This window comes from Fusarium falciforme, chromosome 4 (genome assembly GCF_026873545.1).
Source record: "Fusarium falciforme chromosome 4, complete sequence".
NCBI lineage: Eukaryota > Fungi > Ascomycota > Sordariomycetes > Hypocreales > Nectriaceae > Fusarium > Fusarium falciforme.
This window is the reverse complement of record NC_070547.1, coordinates 3,900,297-3,917,559: the sequence shown is the minus strand read 5'-3', so window position 1 is coordinate 3,917,559 and position 17,263 is coordinate 3,900,297. Positions and strand designations below refer to the sequence as shown.

The 17,263-nt window shown below is 53.0% G+C and overlaps 4 protein-coding genes across 4 annotated transcripts; 2 read left to right on the top strand and 2 right to left on the bottom strand.

Moving 5' to 3' along the window:
- Positions 1 to 3,342: 3,342 nt before the first annotated feature.
- Positions 3,343 to 3,994, top strand: NCS54_00591500 (Hypothetical protein; the record flags this gene model as incomplete). The annotated part of the gene is made up of 3 exons (XM_053151396.1): positions 3,343 to 3,408; positions 3,467 to 3,614; positions 3,681 to 3,994. Exons 1-3 carry the CDS (start codon positions 3,376 to 3,378, stop codon positions 3,992 to 3,994), a joined length of 495 nt encoding a protein of 164 aa, XP_053007371.1. The 5' UTR covers positions 3,343 to 3,375.
- Positions 3,995 to 5,188: 1,194 nt separating this feature from the next.
- NCS54_00591400 (C3H1-type domain-containing protein) lies at positions 5,189 to 7,184 on the top strand (the record flags this gene model as incomplete). Its single annotated transcript, XM_053151395.1, has 5 exons — positions 5,189 to 5,318; positions 5,376 to 5,577; positions 5,768 to 5,984; positions 6,042 to 6,896; positions 6,948 to 7,184. 5 exons carry the CDS (start codon positions 5,189 to 5,191, stop codon positions 7,182 to 7,184), a joined length of 1,641 nt encoding a protein of 546 aa, XP_053007370.1.
- A 200-nt stretch (positions 7,185 to 7,384) lies between these two features.
- On the bottom strand, positions 7,385 to 8,981 carry NCS54_00591300 (TRNA-dihydrouridine(47) synthase [NAD(P)(+)]; the record flags this gene model as incomplete). Its single annotated transcript, XM_053151394.1, has 2 exons — positions 7,385 to 8,788; positions 8,853 to 8,981. 2 exons carry the CDS (start codon positions 8,979 to 8,981, stop codon positions 7,385 to 7,387), a joined length of 1,533 nt encoding a protein of 510 aa, XP_053007369.1.
- Positions 8,982 to 10,446: 1,465 nt separating this feature from the next.
- Positions 10,447 to 12,910, bottom strand: NCS54_00591200 (Hypothetical protein; the record flags this gene model as incomplete). The annotated part of the gene is made up of 4 exons (XM_053151393.1): positions 10,447 to 10,494; positions 10,548 to 10,936; positions 10,990 to 11,929; positions 12,008 to 12,910. 4 exons carry the CDS (start codon positions 12,908 to 12,910, stop codon positions 10,447 to 10,449), a joined length of 2,280 nt encoding a protein of 759 aa, XP_053007368.1.
- Between the last annotated feature and the right edge of the window lie 4,353 nt (positions 12,911 to 17,263).

Sequence of the window (17,263 nt, the reverse complement as noted above, 5' to 3'; positions counted from 1 at the left end):
CAACCAAAGATTTCCACTGCGTCTGGGGTTGTGTCAAAAACACCATCATCGGACTCCCCATCAAGCTCACCATGTGGGGAGAGATCTTCCAGGAGTTCCTTGACGCCTTTTACGACCCTGATAGTGAGTATCCCTCTGCTTACCCACAGTCTTTGTTCTAACAGATGAGTAGATGCCGACCCGCATTCGATTGTGTCCCGAGCTACCCTCGGCTGCATCCTTTTATGTAACATGACGCTGGTCCTCCGACTGAGCGAGACTCTCCGATCTTATGAGACGTTTGGCGCTGCTACTACCCTGCCCTCCGCCGGCCCTGTTGACTTCTGCTGCGATCTTCAGGGAGTTTGCATGTCATGCGACTGGGCTTGAACGACACTCGACACGTTTGAGATGGAGATGTGTGGACATCTGAGGAGGACGATGAGCTGCGATGGGTGGGATATGGTTTGCTTTTAGGCTTTCAACTCTAAGGAGGAATCTCAAGCTCGATATGAAAGGATGAAGGGATGACAAGTACAGTAGCACATGATGCTCTGATAATGAATTTATGATGAAATCTCTTTCAATGATTTACAGTGACTGTAGCTGCCTGGTCAGTGTCAAGTTCCCGTCCGGGCAGTGACTTGAATATCGTGAATCGGTCCTTATGATGATACTTCTACTTGTGCCACGTGAGAGCTGCCTTATCCACCTCGAGATATTCATCCGTGTTTTTTTTTACTTTGCTTCACTTCAAACCTTTCTGCCTAGAATCACGAGAAGGATCTGTGAAACTTGACATGGTTGAATGCACATCTTGCAGGAACAAGTGACGACCACACCTACGACTTCTTTCAACTACCTACATTTCGCCAACTTGTGTTTGGTAAACACGTCAACATGGAATTCGAGTCTTTCATCATCTGCTTCAGCCTCGGCCTCGTCTTTCTAGCGAGTTCGTCTTTTCCAACAACGTCCCGCTTTCTACTGGGTCTCACGGCCATGTGGTTTTACTCCACCATGGGTGGTGAGTTTGCCTATCGCTCTCCCAAACGTCTTTCTAATGCGATACACAAGGAGCTGCATATTTCTCCGAGATTCTGTCTCCTATAGGTTCTGCCATAGTCGACCTCATCCTTTGGCTTTACGATGCCACTCCAAAGCAAGTCTCCCCCATTCAAGAGGAATTTATCCCAAGCCTGAATATATTTTTGTCGTGATAAACAAAGGCTTTCTTCAATACGAAGTTTGCTGAAGTATAGAGGGGGATTGCACCACATGCCGCTCTATCCGTTTCATTGCTATACCCTGGTTCCTACAAGATCACATAGCTGAGCTCATGCGCAGGATCTCTCGGCTTCTGTTCCCTGCTAATTAGATGCGTATCGAGATGAAAGGGTGAGCTTCATGTTTCCTTGGTTGTATCTTTGAGGAGTGATTGTCGACAGTGCCTACGAGGTACAGCATGCCCTGAAAGAAGTCAATACCATGGCAAGCTGGTATCTTTGTGGTGCTCTTGCTGATAAAGGGTTCAGGGGTAGGGCTATCCACATGTGTGTGATAAGTCATTTGCCTAATGCCAGCAGCATATTGGCAGCCTGGAGTCTTTGTCTACCTGTGCAGATAGAGTCAAATATCAAAGGCGAAAAGAGCAGTGAAAGGCATCATGATAGGTATATAATCCATCATCTCTCACTCCCCAGCTCTTCCCACTACTCACGACTCACACCAAGACACTGAAATTAATACCACAATTCCCCAGAACACATTTACCATGGCGGTGCACTTCCAAATCTTCGATACCGCGGCAGCATACACCATGATGCCCACAACCAAGGTTCTTGCAGCGCACTTCGTCAACATCTGTCTGATGACCATTCTTCTTGCCGCTCTATCCTTTGGCATCCTTTTGGTGCTCAGCGCCCTCACCTTCGAACTGAGCCTTCTGGGAATAACGCTGAGTCCCATGCCCGCTTGGCGATAGCCCTCATTTTCTGGCACGGAACTGAGTCGCTAACTCATTTGCTCGAGACGACAATGAAACCCAGCATGACATGGCGGTTATAGGGTCGCAGCTAACACTCTGGTTGCCGGACTGGATTACTTTGGAAATTTTGGTGTTTGGAATTTCCTACGGGCTTGGGGCCATGGATTGGAGCGTTTGTGTTGTTGTCAAAAGGGGTCATCAACCGTCTCTTGGCAATTGTATTCCACAGGGGAGAGTCGGCAAGAGGAAGGGCACCGATACAGTGAAGTAATGCGGTTAGGCATAGGAAATATATCAACACACTTTGCCCCCATAGAGTTTCTGAGCATACCACTGAAGCTTATTTTCATGGAGACACCAGGTCTGTTGTATCAGTTGGATCGAGATCACACTCTCATCCAGACCTTGTCCTGCGTCGCCACCTATATACGAACTCGTCGATATGCCGTTTTCAACTCTAGATCTCTGCGTAAGATCCATGACGAGCCGTGTCATTGTGTGTGCCCATTTTTCATGGTTGAATTAGATATGGCGGTGCGTCCAATCTCTCAAGTCTAACAAACTGATGACATGAGTATTGAATGAACTAGGAGTTCGTCTCCTATATTTTACCGAGCATTCCACCCCTTTCTACCCATCCCTTTCCTCCTTCACATACCAAGAGCAACAGTTCCTTACACATAATTACTCAAACTCTTTTGGGAGTCATCAACCATAACTCGACAAAAATATGGAGTTCATCCTGCTCGCCCTCAACTCAATTGGCTTCACACCCATCGGATCACTAGCAGGTATGCGCCTAAGTTGAATACCGCGCTCAGCATGCTGATTGACCTGTCTAGGCTCGGCTGCCGCTTCGTAGCAAAGCACTATTGGTAATGTCCCAGCAGGAAGTGTTTTCGCCTTTCTTCAGAGCATCACCATGAGCAAGGAAGCAGTTGGGGTGGCCAAGGTGGCCGGGTTCCTATCCTCTTTGGCATAGGTAGTTTGGTATCGAGTCTGAGCGGGAAGTGTGCCAGTCGGCTAGTCTTATCGAAAAGTTTTCGAATCAAGTTCTGTTGGAGTTCCAATCGTGATGATAACTGTGACTCTCCTTTTCCAACAACTTGTTGTTTGTCCAGACTCCGTCTTTGAGCGATTGAAGCAAAACTTGCCGACTCAGAAATCATTCGCCTTGGCAAACAATCCAAGTCTCACGTAATAACTCGTCACTGAAACCTTGCTGTGACTTGTAGGCATTCACCGGGGTTCGCTGGCCTGTGGTTGGGTCAAATGTTTGGTGTTGGCCTGGTCGGCCTCCCACATGAAACTGCATCGCCACCAAGGCTTTCCTGCAACCCTCACTCTCTCACCTTTGACCTTGATCAGACTTTCACCACTTGCATCAACTCTTGAGAGAAACTAGCGCTATGGCTGATAAAGTAAAGACAGCTTTGGCTGAGGTGCGTATTGGTCTTTATACATTCCTGCGGTTCCGTGCTGACGATGAGGCTTGCGTAGGCCGCTGGGAAGGCCGCACAGCATGCGAAGGATAATCCCAAGGCTGCCGTTGCAGTGGGCGCGGGATTTCTCGTCTGCGCGGTCCCAGCTTTGGTGGCTGCTCCAGCTCTCGGCCTCGCAGGTTTCGGTGCGAATGGCATCGTTGGAGGTCCGTTGAAACCTTTTGTCGGGATAGTGCATCGATTTAGTGCAGGCTTGCTAATAGTTCTTCCAGGTTCTCTTGCCGCCGGTGCTCAGAGCGGCATCGGAAGCGTCGTTGCCCCCAGTCTATTCGCAACCCTTCAGAGTGCCGGCGCTGGCGGTTACGGTTTGTCTGCCGTATATGGAGCCGTCCAAGGTGCAGCTGCTCTAGGCGCTGGCGGTAGCCTTGCTGCGTCCTTTAGAGGAAAGAAGAACGACAAAGAGAAGAAAGGAGACAAAGACGGCGAAGAGAGCGAGGCCGATGAGGGAGATGAAAAGCAATCCACTGAGAAGATGAGTGGAGAGGTGGGCGATGAGGGCAAGGACGACAACAAACCGCGCCTGTGATGCCTCTCTTCGCGAGCCGCACCATCTTGTCTCTTTTGAGAGTTTGGACGATATACATGAGAGACAGCTGGAGACATAGACGTGGCAAAGGAGCCACTTGATCTTTGTATGGAGGTACTGGAACTATCCAGGGGACCACTGTGGATGTTGCAGACATCTTGTGCGGATGGGCTCTTTGAGAGCAAAGAAATACCAGACGCATTTTCTTTAAAAAATATATGCTGCTTCTTGTTTGTTGACTATGTCTTGAGGAATTTGGTTTCATGCATCCAGCCGTTATCTACAGTAAAGGCGTCAGGCAAAGAGGTGAATGTGTAGGTTACTGGATGAGCAATACATAGTGTTTAACTCTCCATCTTCCCTGTTATCATTCTTCCAACTATAACACTGACCTTACCAAGCACACGGGGACGCCACTTACAAACATCCCTCTACCAACTTCGCACCAGAACCACGCCAATATGCTGCCTTTCCTGTCGTTTCTTGCGAGCCCCTCTCTCTCGGCTGCTGGCCTCTTCAACCAGGCTATCCTAAACATCTTTGGATTCACGAGTTCTGGTGTTCATGCAGGCATATTCTCCTTTCCTTGGCCCTTTCCCGTCTCACATAGCTTTTCCATGCTAACGAACTCCCCTAGGGTCCTGGGCCGCTTGTATTCAGAGTTGGATAGGAAATGTTAGCGCCGGAAGTTTCTTCGCCTTCTTCCAGAGCGCCGCAATGGGAGGCTATGGTGCTGCTATCTTGAACAATATCGTCGCTTTGGGATATGCCTCTGTGGCTGGTATGGCAGCGTTTTGGAGATACTTTACTTGATTGATCAATCAACCATCCCCAGGCTGTTCGGTATTCAGGGGCAAGCCGACACAATGTCATTATCGCAAACTATATGAGACATATGTGTCAATATAGTATGGAGGATCAGGTCACCACACACAAGGTCTTTGTGTATTTCTTTGGTCTTTAGTACAACACAAGCAGTTTGCTACTCTGTAGTTATTCAGTCCTTGGTGTTTGCTTGAGCAAGTTCTTGACGGGCAGTGAACACTTAGACATAGCGATGAACTACCTAGATATTTACCATGAAATGCCCATCTCTTGAGACCTCCTCTATACTTGACCCAGGATCTTGTGCAGCTGGTGTTCACGCCCACGGGAGTATCAGGTCAGACCACCTCCATCAATACGTGACCAGCCATGGCATCAACATTGTCTATGCCGGCAGCCTCTGCCTTTATATCTACGGGATTAGCGCTGCTACTTGCGCCTGCCCAGACTGCAAATCTTGCACTGAGCTTCATGGGCTTTGAGGGCGGTGTCATTGGAGGTCTGCAGCTCCTCTTGTCTCGAAACTATACGTGCATGTGCTAATGGAACGTCATAGGCTCGTTTGCTGCCTTCATTCATAGCTACATTGGCAATGTAGCAGCCGGAAGCCCGTTTGCCATTCTCCAGAGTGCTGGAGCGGGCGGTTACGGCATGACTATAGTGAGCGACGTCTTTGGCTTGACGGGCCTGGGAATGACAGTCGTTGGAGCTTTTGGAATGGTTGGAGCATTGGCATCGTGGTTGGGCAGTTTTCTGCGGTAGGTCAAATGAGCTGGTGGTGGTTTATCATCATGGTCACGTCCTTGACCCTCACCGTGTGACACTCTGCTGTATCTCTTGATCCCCAACATGACAAACCATGGCATGAATCAACTTGGCTTACTCAATATACTTAAGACTTCTCAAACTGATCCCCACTTGCTTTTTTTTTTCGTTGACATGCCTTAGAGTGCAGGTTGCTATCAGTGTCCTAAGCCTTAGGGTCCACGCATTCACCTCCGCTTCACCATTCTTTCCTTCCTCCCCCTCTTTCTCTTCCCTCCAAAATCTTGGCTCATCCATCTTCGATAATCGCCCAAATTCTCCCAAGTTGATCATGGCGGTCCCGAATCCCAACGTTGGGGGCGATCATCATGGAGATGAAGATTTGGTCAATACTCCCCAGGTGAGATGACGCCCATGGCCCATCCTTGGGAAATCCGCACAAACTGACCAGGAGCAGAACTATCGCCCTGACACTTCTTCTCCTGACGAGATACCCCTAGACCATCCGGCCTGGCGCGTCAAGCCAGTGAAAGTTCCAACCCTTGCTGGTGTCATGACCACCCTTCTTACCTCCCAAGGCTATACAGTCATTCCACCCACCCGGCCATCATCATCATGTCGACCTCGCGATCTTGCCACTGTTGCCGATCCAGAGGAACAACTTTCTTCTCTACAGGGTTCCCGTCTCTCCCTGTTGGATTCTATGCCAGGGGTCCCAGAGCGTCCTACAGAAGATGATCCACAACCAGATGTGGCTCCCCTCGATGAGGTGCAAGCCAGTGCCGCTGAGGCGAGCAACGGCGAGGCCAGCAAGACTAAGAGCAAGTCTAAAAAGAAGAATGCAGGGAAGAAGAAGAAGCAGGAGCAGGTCCAAACTGTCTGCCGTCTCTTTCAAGAATCTGGACAGTGTCGCTACGGAAACAACTGCAGGTACTCCCACCTGCTCCCCAACACTCTGCCTCCACCCGACAGCACGGTCGATCCTGATCCCCCAAAGAAAGAGGACGACTCCTATGAGAAGGAAGACTCTTCCAAGAAAGAGAAAGACTCTCCGATTGATCTTTTCTTCGCAAAGTATCCCGAATTCGACTACGTGCGGGACAAGCCCCTGTGGGACGAGTTTGTTCGCATGGGTCAGCACTTCAAGTGGCAGGGCCCTAAGAAAGCTCAAGTCAAGAACGACTTCCGCAACGCCTTGTTGGAAGAGTTCGACTACGTCTACGGAACTGATGAGAGTAACCTGGAGAACTGGGGAAAGCTGTGCCAAGCAATGAGGTTGTCTACTCCAAAGACGCTGAAGGAGGCTCACAAGGTTCGTAAACTTGTCGAGCTCATCACAACTCACAATACTGACATGCAACAGATTGTCCGGGGAGCTTACGTCAACCTCGTAGCCCTTGTTCAGAGCCCCAGAACTGGTGAATCTGTCGAGGTGTTCGAGAGCGTGCAGGATTTGAGACAATTCACGGCAAAAACCAAATGGACTTTCCCCCAGGAGCATACCCAAGCAGGTGGCTTGTTCAACATGCTGCTCCGTAAGATGGGTGGCCAGTCCAATGGACACGGATCTCGAGGAAAGAAGAAGGCCGTGGCCAAGTAATTGGTTGACAGACAAGGAGGCAAGGCGACATGAGCATAGTCTGAGCAACACGATTGGTTGGTTGGTGGTGGCAAGCTGGAAGTTGGGATATGGATATGTATGACAATAAACCTGTCTAGTCTTTTGTACTCTAAGTAGCCAACCTTCATATCCTCATACGCCGTCTACCCCATCCCAATTAGTGGGTATCGTCCATCATGTCATCCAGCAACAGCCTTGTCCCTAGCCTTGATATCCTCTTGCTTGCCCTTCTCCTCCTCTTTCTTCTCCTTGGCCTTTCCTTTCTCCTTCTTACTCAACGTGATAGCTCCCTTCTTGAGCGCCTCATTGGGCAGTGGCCGGATGATGGGCTGTACCACCCACCACGGCCGCCGGCATCGGCGTTGTGTGCCTACCGAACTCTCCTCCTCTGGGGGATCCACTTCACCTTCGGCCAGCGGCGTGGGGTCTGCCACATTCTCGCCGTTGGTGCGCTCGTACTCGAGCAGACCCTCGGCCACCTTGAGCTCCACGGCCGCTAGCACTCGCTCGTAGGCATCCATGTCACCCGCCCGGCTCTTGGCCAGCATGTCCCGCACGTCGGTGTGCTTGGAGACAAAGTGCCGCAAGAGGTGGAAGAGATGGGGCTGCATGGCCGACATGTTTGGCCCCTGCTCACCCTTCTTTCCACCGCCGCCCTCCTTCTTGCGTCTTTTGGGTGCTGGCTCGTCTTCCTCAGCCTGGCTCTCCGTCATCCATGTTGTGTCGTCGCCGGGCATGAAGAGTGGTCGACGTTCAGGGGCTTTGCCTCCTAAGGCGTGCTCGTGGAGGATGTTCATGTACCGCCTCATAACGGCGTCAACTCTGTATCCACCCTTGCCGTCCTTACCCCTCCAATATTCCCGTCCCTCCTCGCCCATAGGTGGCGGCTTCGAAAAGATGGCCGGATCACTGAGGTTACCCTCAGCGCTCATGACACCGTCCGCCCCTGTAGCTTCGAGACATCGCTCGATATCGCCCTCCTGAAGGATATTTCCATTGGCAAAAATGACTGTCTCCTTTGGCAGGCTGTCGCGCAAGAACTTGATCATCTTCCACTCGGCCAGGCCTGTCAAGTGACCCTTTTGCTCTCTCCGCCGACCATGCACAGTCAGGATGGACGCGCCCGCCTTGAGCACATTCTGCGCATACGCTAACGTCTGTTCCTCAGTCTCCAGGATGCGAATCTTGGCCGTAACAGGCACAGGCAGCTCCTTATGCAAAATATTGATCAGGCGGAAGATGAGATCCTGGTCTTCCTGGAGGAAAGCGCCATACTTTCCCTTGCGCGCAATACCCTGAGGACATCCAAGGTTGAGATCAACGGCGTCGCAATAGGGCGCGACCTGCTTGGCGGCAGCGAGGAGGGCGTCCGGGTCGTTGGCGCAGAACTGGACAAACAGCGGCCGATCGATGGAGGGGTTCCCGTCAAGCCAGGGGTCGGCGTTTGGGCGGACAGCCTGGAAGTGAGCTTGGCGGTACTTTTCGTCCTGCGAGAAGAGGCGGGCGTGCAGCATGGGCGTGTAGGCGAGGAGGCTGGACTGCTCGGTTGGGGAGAGGAAGGATCTGGTAAGCATGCGCCACGCCTATTAAGAAAGAGTCAGCAATGGCAGCACCGAGAAGGATTAAGAAAGAAAGCAAGATACATACAAATTCGGACTGGTCCACCATGGGCGCAACGATAAACTTGGGGCTGCCAATGCTCTCGTAGAATGCCCTGCCATGCAGCTTAGCTGGGCGGTGTTGCCCCGCGGGGCTCTGGTCGTCTCCGGTCGTCATGGTGGATATTCTTCGCAAGGCGGGATGATTATGATGATGATGCCTCGAGGTATAAGCAGACACGGGCCCCGGAGTATTAGTCTTCCGGAGCCAGACTCGCCGCAACAATCTCTCCAGGATGTCGTAAAGTCGTTTGTCGCAAAGCGTGCTTGTAGCCGTCGTTGTTGTGTAGCCCACAAGGTTCAACAGGGATTGTTGAGGAAAGAGAAAAAAAAATGTTCGAGGTCCCTTCCTTGGCTTGGCGCTCGTCACACTCTCCACCCACTTTCCGGAGCTTCAAGGTGGGGGACCGCGAGGCTGTCGGTCCTGCTGTGGCTGAGCGCGGGGCACGCGACGAGGCCCACCCGCCGAGGTATGGAAGCCGCAAGGCAAGCCCCGCGTTCAGCCTTCAGCCTTCCCCACATCAGAAACAAGCCCAAAGTCGGCTTAGCTTCAGCCTCGTCGAGGCACAAGCACACGGGCAACGTCAACTTGTACCGGTACATGTACCAATACTTGCTCGTAAACGTGGACCCTTGGTGTACGTACCGTCCCATCACCATCTCATCTCCAACTCAGCTCCCCTTCTCAGCTCGACTTTGATTGCTTACTACAATTCATAATCTGAGACAGCCCCCACGGGCTGCCACTCACACTCAGATCGACCACCCTCATTAATCCAATCCATCTCTTGACGCGCCTCGTCCGTCTCATAGGCAACGCCCATAATTGACCATTCACTGAGGCTTCAACAATGATCCATGCAATCTCGAACTAAAACAGCTTTGATGCTTATTTACTAGTTCCAGCTATAGACATCCATCCTTCCATCGCCAAGACAAGCACCTACCTACGTACGTACCGAAAAACTAAGTAGCTAGAAAATTCACGGCAAGTCATTGCCTCGTTCATTGTTATCACTCCAAAGAAACACGTCCTTCCATCTTGTTCCACCCACCCCAGTTTTCCTCGTCGAGTCCACATAGAGACTGACGACTGGGGATGTCGTGTTCTGTAACAAGTGGCGCCGTCGTTTCCAGGCTCAACATCCCATCTACTGGCTCTCAGCAGCGGTAACAGCCACTGCTGGCCCTAGCCACGTCACCTCCAAATCTCGCTCCAGCTCCGCTACTGCAAAGTCCCATAAATCCATGCCCGTCACCCTCAGCTAGGGACCTGGGCGGGCTCTCTGCTTTGCTATGCTCTGCTTTGCTCCATCGCAACATGAAAAAGGAAACTGAGAAAAGAAAGATTAAAGAAATGTATGACTCTTTGGTCTAAATCCCACATGACATGTAGAGAGTGGTTAGAGTTGAACGCCCTTGACACCTTACTATGCTGTCCCAAACGCCCAAACGGTAGGTACTATGGTTGCAATACAAGATTCCGGGTCTCGCGGCCCGGTATCGATCAAAGGAAACAGAACACTGCTAGAAGCAGCCGTAGTTCTGTGTTGTGTGGTGGACATTGATTGCCATTGCCATCATCAGAAAAAGTGCGTGTAGATCTTTGAGTTTTCGTGAACTTCCATCTCCTGAATATCTTGTTAGCCTCTGCCATCTCCACTTGATACCGCATCAAACGCACCATCTTGAAGGTATTAAGCTCCTCCTTGATTTGCTGCGCCAGCATCGGTGTCAACCGGTTGCATGTCGCAATCTCGCCACGTCGGTCATACTCCTGGCTAGGCCAGGTGTCGTAAAAGACCAGGCGAGGGGAGAAGGTCGCGTTGCGCTTGGCTGATCCATGAGGAGTGCCAGGCGCGCTCTTGGTGTCCTGGCGCAGCCGAAGGGCAGTCATGAAGTAATCCTCGCTGCCAATAGCGATCGAGCCGGTTCGACGGTGACCTTGCGATTCATCATTGGGCGTGCTGGGGGCACTGGAGTTGGGTGAGTCATTAATGGCTGGGACACTGGGGAGGTCCAGGCCAGGAGAAGTGTCAGCTGGCCGGGTAGAAGGGCTTGAAGAGCCTGGTCCTATTACTGAGGATTAGCTAGAGTCGACTCATCACCAATAGACTTTGACATACGCTTCAAGATTCCCTTGCGGACTGCGGCCAGCACTTCCGCGCGTTCTCTATCGCCGCCGACAATGCTCTTGCGCGAGTTGGAGTTGTCCGTGCCCGAGCTTCCCAGGCGCTCAGCGATCTCAGCACCCAGGTTTGTGTCGATCGAGTTGCGCTCCAGATGGGGGAAGCCATCTGTCGGCTTGGGGTCAGCAGTAACGTTGACTCGCTGCGTCTCCGCCTCGACAGTGATCATTGATACGGAGGCCTGGCTGGCCTCGGGAATAGGTCCATCCGCGGGTGCGACTCCAATCACAGACTTGGGTCGGAAAAGTCCCACCAGCGACCGGCCACTCTTCTTCATGCCTCGGCCCATCTTCCGGATCATGATGGAAGCCGAGGAGGCCGTGGATGATATGGAAAGGTTATCTGTCGAACCGCCAAAGAATCTACCGCCATAAATGCTGTGACCAAGGCCTGCCGCTTCTTGCGCCTCGGCGATGCGGGCTTGCTCAGCATCGTAGGCTTCATCCGAGGTAGGATCCTTGTGCAGCTTGGAGGGTTCCGTCTTGTCGGCGCTTTCGCCATCAGGTCCAGCAGCCTTGCGGAAATCGGCCGCGCTTCCAAACGAGAAGGCGCGACGCAGCCTAGATGTCTTGCTCTTGGACTTGCGCCCTTTCTGGTTAATAGCCGCGAGCTGCCTAGCCGCTGGCGTTTCTAGGTTACCCGCGCTTGCCGCGTGGTTAGCTGCTGCGTTGGACGGTGCAGGGTCGTCAGCGACATCGTTGGCCATGGTGGCAGGCCTGGAGAGAGGAGAGGGATTGGTTGTGCGCTTGATGGCATCGGAAGATGAGCCTCGAGGTGGGATATTAACCAACTTGGTGTGATCCTGCTTAGATGTGCTTTCGTTCGATGCCAGGGAAGAGGGGTTTCCAGTGGGGGCCGAGACATTGCGGTTGGCAGACTGCATATGAATCCCTGTTAGCATACGACCATCACCGTGCCGATCTGATTGGGCAATGCGGCGGGAATAGCAACTCACCGATGATGGGCGCGAGTGGCTGCTGCGGCTTGAAACAATGCTCTCAGAGCTGCCGTTGCGCGAATGCACGGCGGGATTGGATACGACTCGGAGGGTATCAGACTTGACCTTGTCTTGCGCAACAGCCCTCGACGACTCCGACGACTCAACACTCCGCATGCTACGCCGCCGCGATCGCTTAGAGTCATCCAGGGGCGACTGCGGAGGCAACTGCATGTCATCCATAGATGTGCCAGGCATAGCGTTGTAGAAGCTGTTGGGTCGGTTGAGGACGGCCGCGCGTTGCGGGTTCGGCCCGTTGTAAAGCTGCGCCGCTGTAGGCATTCCGTTGTTACCTGGAAGGGTCGTGCTTTGAGAGCGACCGTGCTGGTTTTGCTGTTGAGAATTTGACGGTCGTCTGTATCTATCGGGAGCAGCCTTGCTTGATGAAGTAGGGGAATATGGCTGCTGGGTAGGTCCGGCAAGGAAGGCGGAGTGAGGTCGAGGAGCGGGTACGATATTTCTCCTTTGGGGGATAGCAGAATCATCGCGTGCTCCCGTTTGGCCAACACCCATGGTATTCGTGTAGGGCAGGTTTGTCATCGACGAACTGAACCCACGGTTGCCATAGTTGGCATTGGAGACTTGGTTTCGGACGGGTTGTCCCTGCTGCTGCTGCCAGGCTTGGGCGTGGTTCAGAGTCGGAGTACTCGTGAAGGCGTATTGTTGGACAGGAGCCGAGCTGCCACGGTATCCGGATGGGGCGGCAGCGCCGTATCTGGGAGCTTGAGACGGCGTTCCCACGTACTGGTGGCCATTCTGGCCTTGGTTGGAGGATATCATGCCTGTAGCGGAAGTCGGTCGGGTCTGGAGCATCGTCACCGTTGCAGTTTGCTGAGGATATGTTTGAACCAGCGCAGCCATAATTAGCGTCGGCAAATCTCGTTAAATCGAGGAGCCGTCAACAACAATCGTATCCACGAAGCTCGTGCACGGATTCTTGTCGTCGGTCCGGGTTCGAGAGTTTGATGATAGGTTGGTGGTGGATTCGCGACGCAATCTATGTGCAGGACAGGACAAAACAGATGCAACTGAAAGATTGTTGTCAGCAGGCTGTTCTCAAATTTAGGCGGCAACTCGTTCACCAAATCGAGCTTGCCTCAAAGAAACAATGAATGGTACCAGGCATGAGCCAACGTCAACAGCTCCAACCGACTCGCACGGCTGACTTACTTTTTTTCTGGTTTATTGTTGGTGACAAACGAGAAGCGTTGAAAGAGACGAGAAGACTAGGACGCCAGCGACCCGAGACAGAAACGAGTGATCGTGTCGAAAGGGACAGCTCACTTTTACCGTGGGCAAGATTTCGACTCGGCTACAATATGATTGCTAGAGGCAGGTTCGGGGAGCAAGATCAAGAGCCGTCTTAGACAACTTGAATCTCGGCTTAGTTGTAGCGAAACATGGGAAGATCGTCGTCGTTTCGGGGTGATAGAACGAGGAGACGGAACAGCCGAGACGAGAAAGGGAGGTATTACGGGATTCGCTCGCGAGGTGAAGGTTCAAAAGCGCGGGAGGCAAGGTAGGGCTCCTTTCGTTGGAGGTCGTCACGGGGATCTGGAAAGAGCAAGGGCAGATGGCGAGGCAAATGCAAATGCGCTGGAGGAAGAGTCTGAAGTGACGATATCTGCAACGAGGCGCTCACGAGGGGCGAGAGAACGGAAAAGGGCTGAGATCGAAGGCGTCCAGAAAAGTGTTGTGTTCGGAGAGGGCGACGACCGACTTGGGAGAGAGAAAGGGGCACGGCAGTTTAGCTGCAGCCGGGAGACACGAGGTGTGCAGAGGAGGGGGCTGAGAAAGCCGAAATGGCGAAGAGTGACGGTGATGGCGATGAGGAAGGGAGGAGAGGAAAGAAAAAGGAAATGACACAAGAACAATGAGAAACAACGAGACAAGACGGAGATGGTGATAGGAAAGAAGACAGAAATTCGCCAAGCTGTGGTGGTGAGGTTGAGGGAGGAAACGGCTGCTGCTCTCCTGGCCGTAAAAAGTCGACAGGGCCTCAGTGCTCGGGCGGGAAAGAGGGAAGAGCGATACGTACCGGTACCGGGGACTTGTACCTGGTCGTACTGGAGGTAGGTACCTACACCTGGTATCCACTTCTCTGGAAGGACGCCGGTCAGGACTCAATAAGGATGGTCCTTGGTCAGAGCACACGCAGTGAGGCCAGGAACGGCAATGCCAGGTGCCAAAAGAGCTCGCAACTGTCCATCCACATCCGCCTGAGTTGCAGCGGCCATCGGGAGTGGCACCCCCTATAAGCCACCCAAGACGCCCATCCATTTCAGTTCCAATGTCCCCGTTCCCTCCTGTACACTCAACGCTCTACCGTCAAAGTGGGGGCCGCCAATTGCAGCAGCTACTCCGTAGGCGCATCTCATGTCCGACGCGCAACCCTTTCGGGTCTGAACGTGACAGCAGCGTGGTTGCAGTTCGATAATAACCTCGGTGGCTACAGATGATGGAGAGAGAAGGGATGGATGCCACCTGCCGGAGCTGCATCCCACGCACCTGACCGACACGATCGATGGCATCCAATCCATCCGTCTATGCAGTCGACGTGATTTGGACATCAACAACAGACGGCACAAGGTATTCGCTGCTGGCCTGAGTATCAGCCTGGTGGAGCAGATGCCGGTCCTGCCATTGAGATACAGAATACGCACGCAGTACGAGTACGTACTGTAAGCCCTGGGCTGCACGGGACAAGGGGCACCTACCTAAGGCCTTCGTCAGCAAGCAAGCAAACAAGCAATGGAAAATGCGGTTTCTGTTCTTGAATTCGCACATGTCTCGGGAGCGAGAAGCACCTCGACATCCTCACCTCGCACATCCACACCAGGGCCCAACACGAGGTCCTTGGTGGTGCCATCCCAGCGCGTCTCCAGGATTCCCCAAGACAAAGTCCCACGACTTCCAGGAGCCTCGGGCGGGTCCTGTTGATGCCACAAGGGCCTGAGAGCCCGTCATTGGCTGGCGGCATCGTTGTGGCATTGACCCAGCCTGCGCTAGACAAGGGATTCTACAGACCCCCGGCAAGGTACAGTGACCACGTCCTTCAAGTACCATCTCTGGCTTCTGGCCTCCTGTCCTGTCCTGTGCCGCGAGGATACGCAAGGGGAAGGGGACCGCCCAGCGCCAGCAGATCGGCCGTTAACAGATTGGATCCAGGAACCTGTCTGTGCTTGATTGCTGGCTGACGCTGGCGCTGTCTGGCTTTTTGACGGTGCTTCCTTCGCTGCATTGTCCAACGACCAACTCAGTATACCGGGAGCAGCTCAAACGTTGGCGCTGACCTGTGCTCCTCGAGGCTGTCATTATGCTGAAAAAGAGGTCCCTGAATTTCCTCACATTGCCGCTGTCTGCTGGTTGCCGTCTCCCACAAGAACAGGCGAAACGATGGCTTTTTGCCGCCGTCTGGAGTCGAGTTGATCCCGTCTGCAATATCCGCACCGCACCTTCAACGATTCGGGGTCAGCCAGGGGTATGTACCGACGCTTGGCTGCAGAGAATACTTGTCTGGGTACAATACCTACCTACCTACTTGGTTCCAAGCAAGGGGACGGTGGAGCATACCTACCTCGCTGCTTTGCTCCTAATAGCCAGTCCAGTCACCAACCTACCTGTTTAGGGGGTTGCCAGAGGCTTAATCGCAGATCCAGTCAATGTGCCAGAAGGTCTCCATTCACCCAGTCGTCCGCCAGAAGCCGGCGGCCGGCGGACGTTGATGCTGGGTCTCGCGCCGCTCGTACCGATCCTACGCAGAAGAGCGCATCGAAATACGATTAGCCATGGGCCATCCTAGTCGCTTCTGGGACTCGCGCGCATTTTTGTGGCCCTGTGTATCTACAAATCGCTGCCTCGATTTTTCTTCAGGAGAACCCATCCTCACAACCTCGGCGAGCAGGTTCCTGATCGTGGTGGTGGTTGTTAGTGACCCTTCCAACAGCGTCAAAGTCAATTGAAAGATCAGCATCAGCCTCGTATCATTCGGCTACCGTTACCTTGTTTCTGGCAGTTGAACCGACAGCCCAGGAATGTTCTTCTGGGAATAAACGAGGAAATCAACCTGGCCACAAGAAAAGCGTAACACAATGGAGCCCACCCTCACATGAGAGATGATTATCCATTCAGATGGGCCAGGCCCATGGCATGAATCAAACTCGTCCCTTTCTCCTGCATCTCAACAACTTAGCGCTCACATCCTGAGTTACCTCAAGCCTTCGATTACTGGCCGTGAGATTCGGTATCTCATATGCTCCTGATCCTGATCTCGGTTTGACACATGATTGAGTTGAATCGATGCCGGCAGAAAGAAGCATGCACCAGTGCGCCTCATTCTGCTTGTCGTCCCATGGCCTGCAGTAGTCTTGCTGCGAGGCGATGGCCGCAGGGAGCGTGGATCTCAGACTGGGCATCCGATGGGTCGGATGGGAGATGGAAGTACTGTACTTTCAACAGCAACGGCAAACCCGCAACAAGAACCAAGACCAAGAGACGAGGAGGCGAGGCCCACTGGGTCCTCGAATAACGGCAATCGGGGGCAAAACGACACCAGGCATATGCACGATAGCATCGAAAAGGGCCAGTTCTGATAGGAGGGCAATTGGCAGAGATGTGCTGCAAGGCATGGTGGAGGATGGCCTCGACACCATCTTCCGTCACATTCACGCCGAGAGACATGCTCGTGGTCTTATTCCTGCTAGGGCTGTAGAGTCCCTTGCAACTTGAAGGTTGACACACCGAGCAATGCCTGCTGTGTCGTTCGTCTACGAAGCCCCTGGTTCCCGGTCGATTCTCCACGCTCATTGATCTTATTTTGTCACAACTTTTTTTTTCTTCTTCCTTCTCTGGCCCTCAAGAGCCGCAACCATGACAGCAAAGCATCACGCCGCCTCTCCACTGAAAGGAAGCTGGAATTTTCCATGACAACACGACATTGACCCAGCAGCCTCCTTGGGAAAAAGGGCAGCCCTCACGCTGATCTGGGTATTTTTAGACTGGGGCACCGAGAGGGTCAGGCCAGGGCCTGCCTGTTGGTTCTTATCCATCACAAGTCGCGTATCCCCCACTCAACTTGCTCTCCTGTGCAATGGTGGTGGTTGCGTGGCGATACCCAGCAGTGAGGAGTCGAGTACGCTAGGCCTCTGAAGTCTAGCCGCGAGTGCCGGGTTCGCAGCGTCTCCGGGCGCCCAACAAAGCCAAATGGATAGAAAT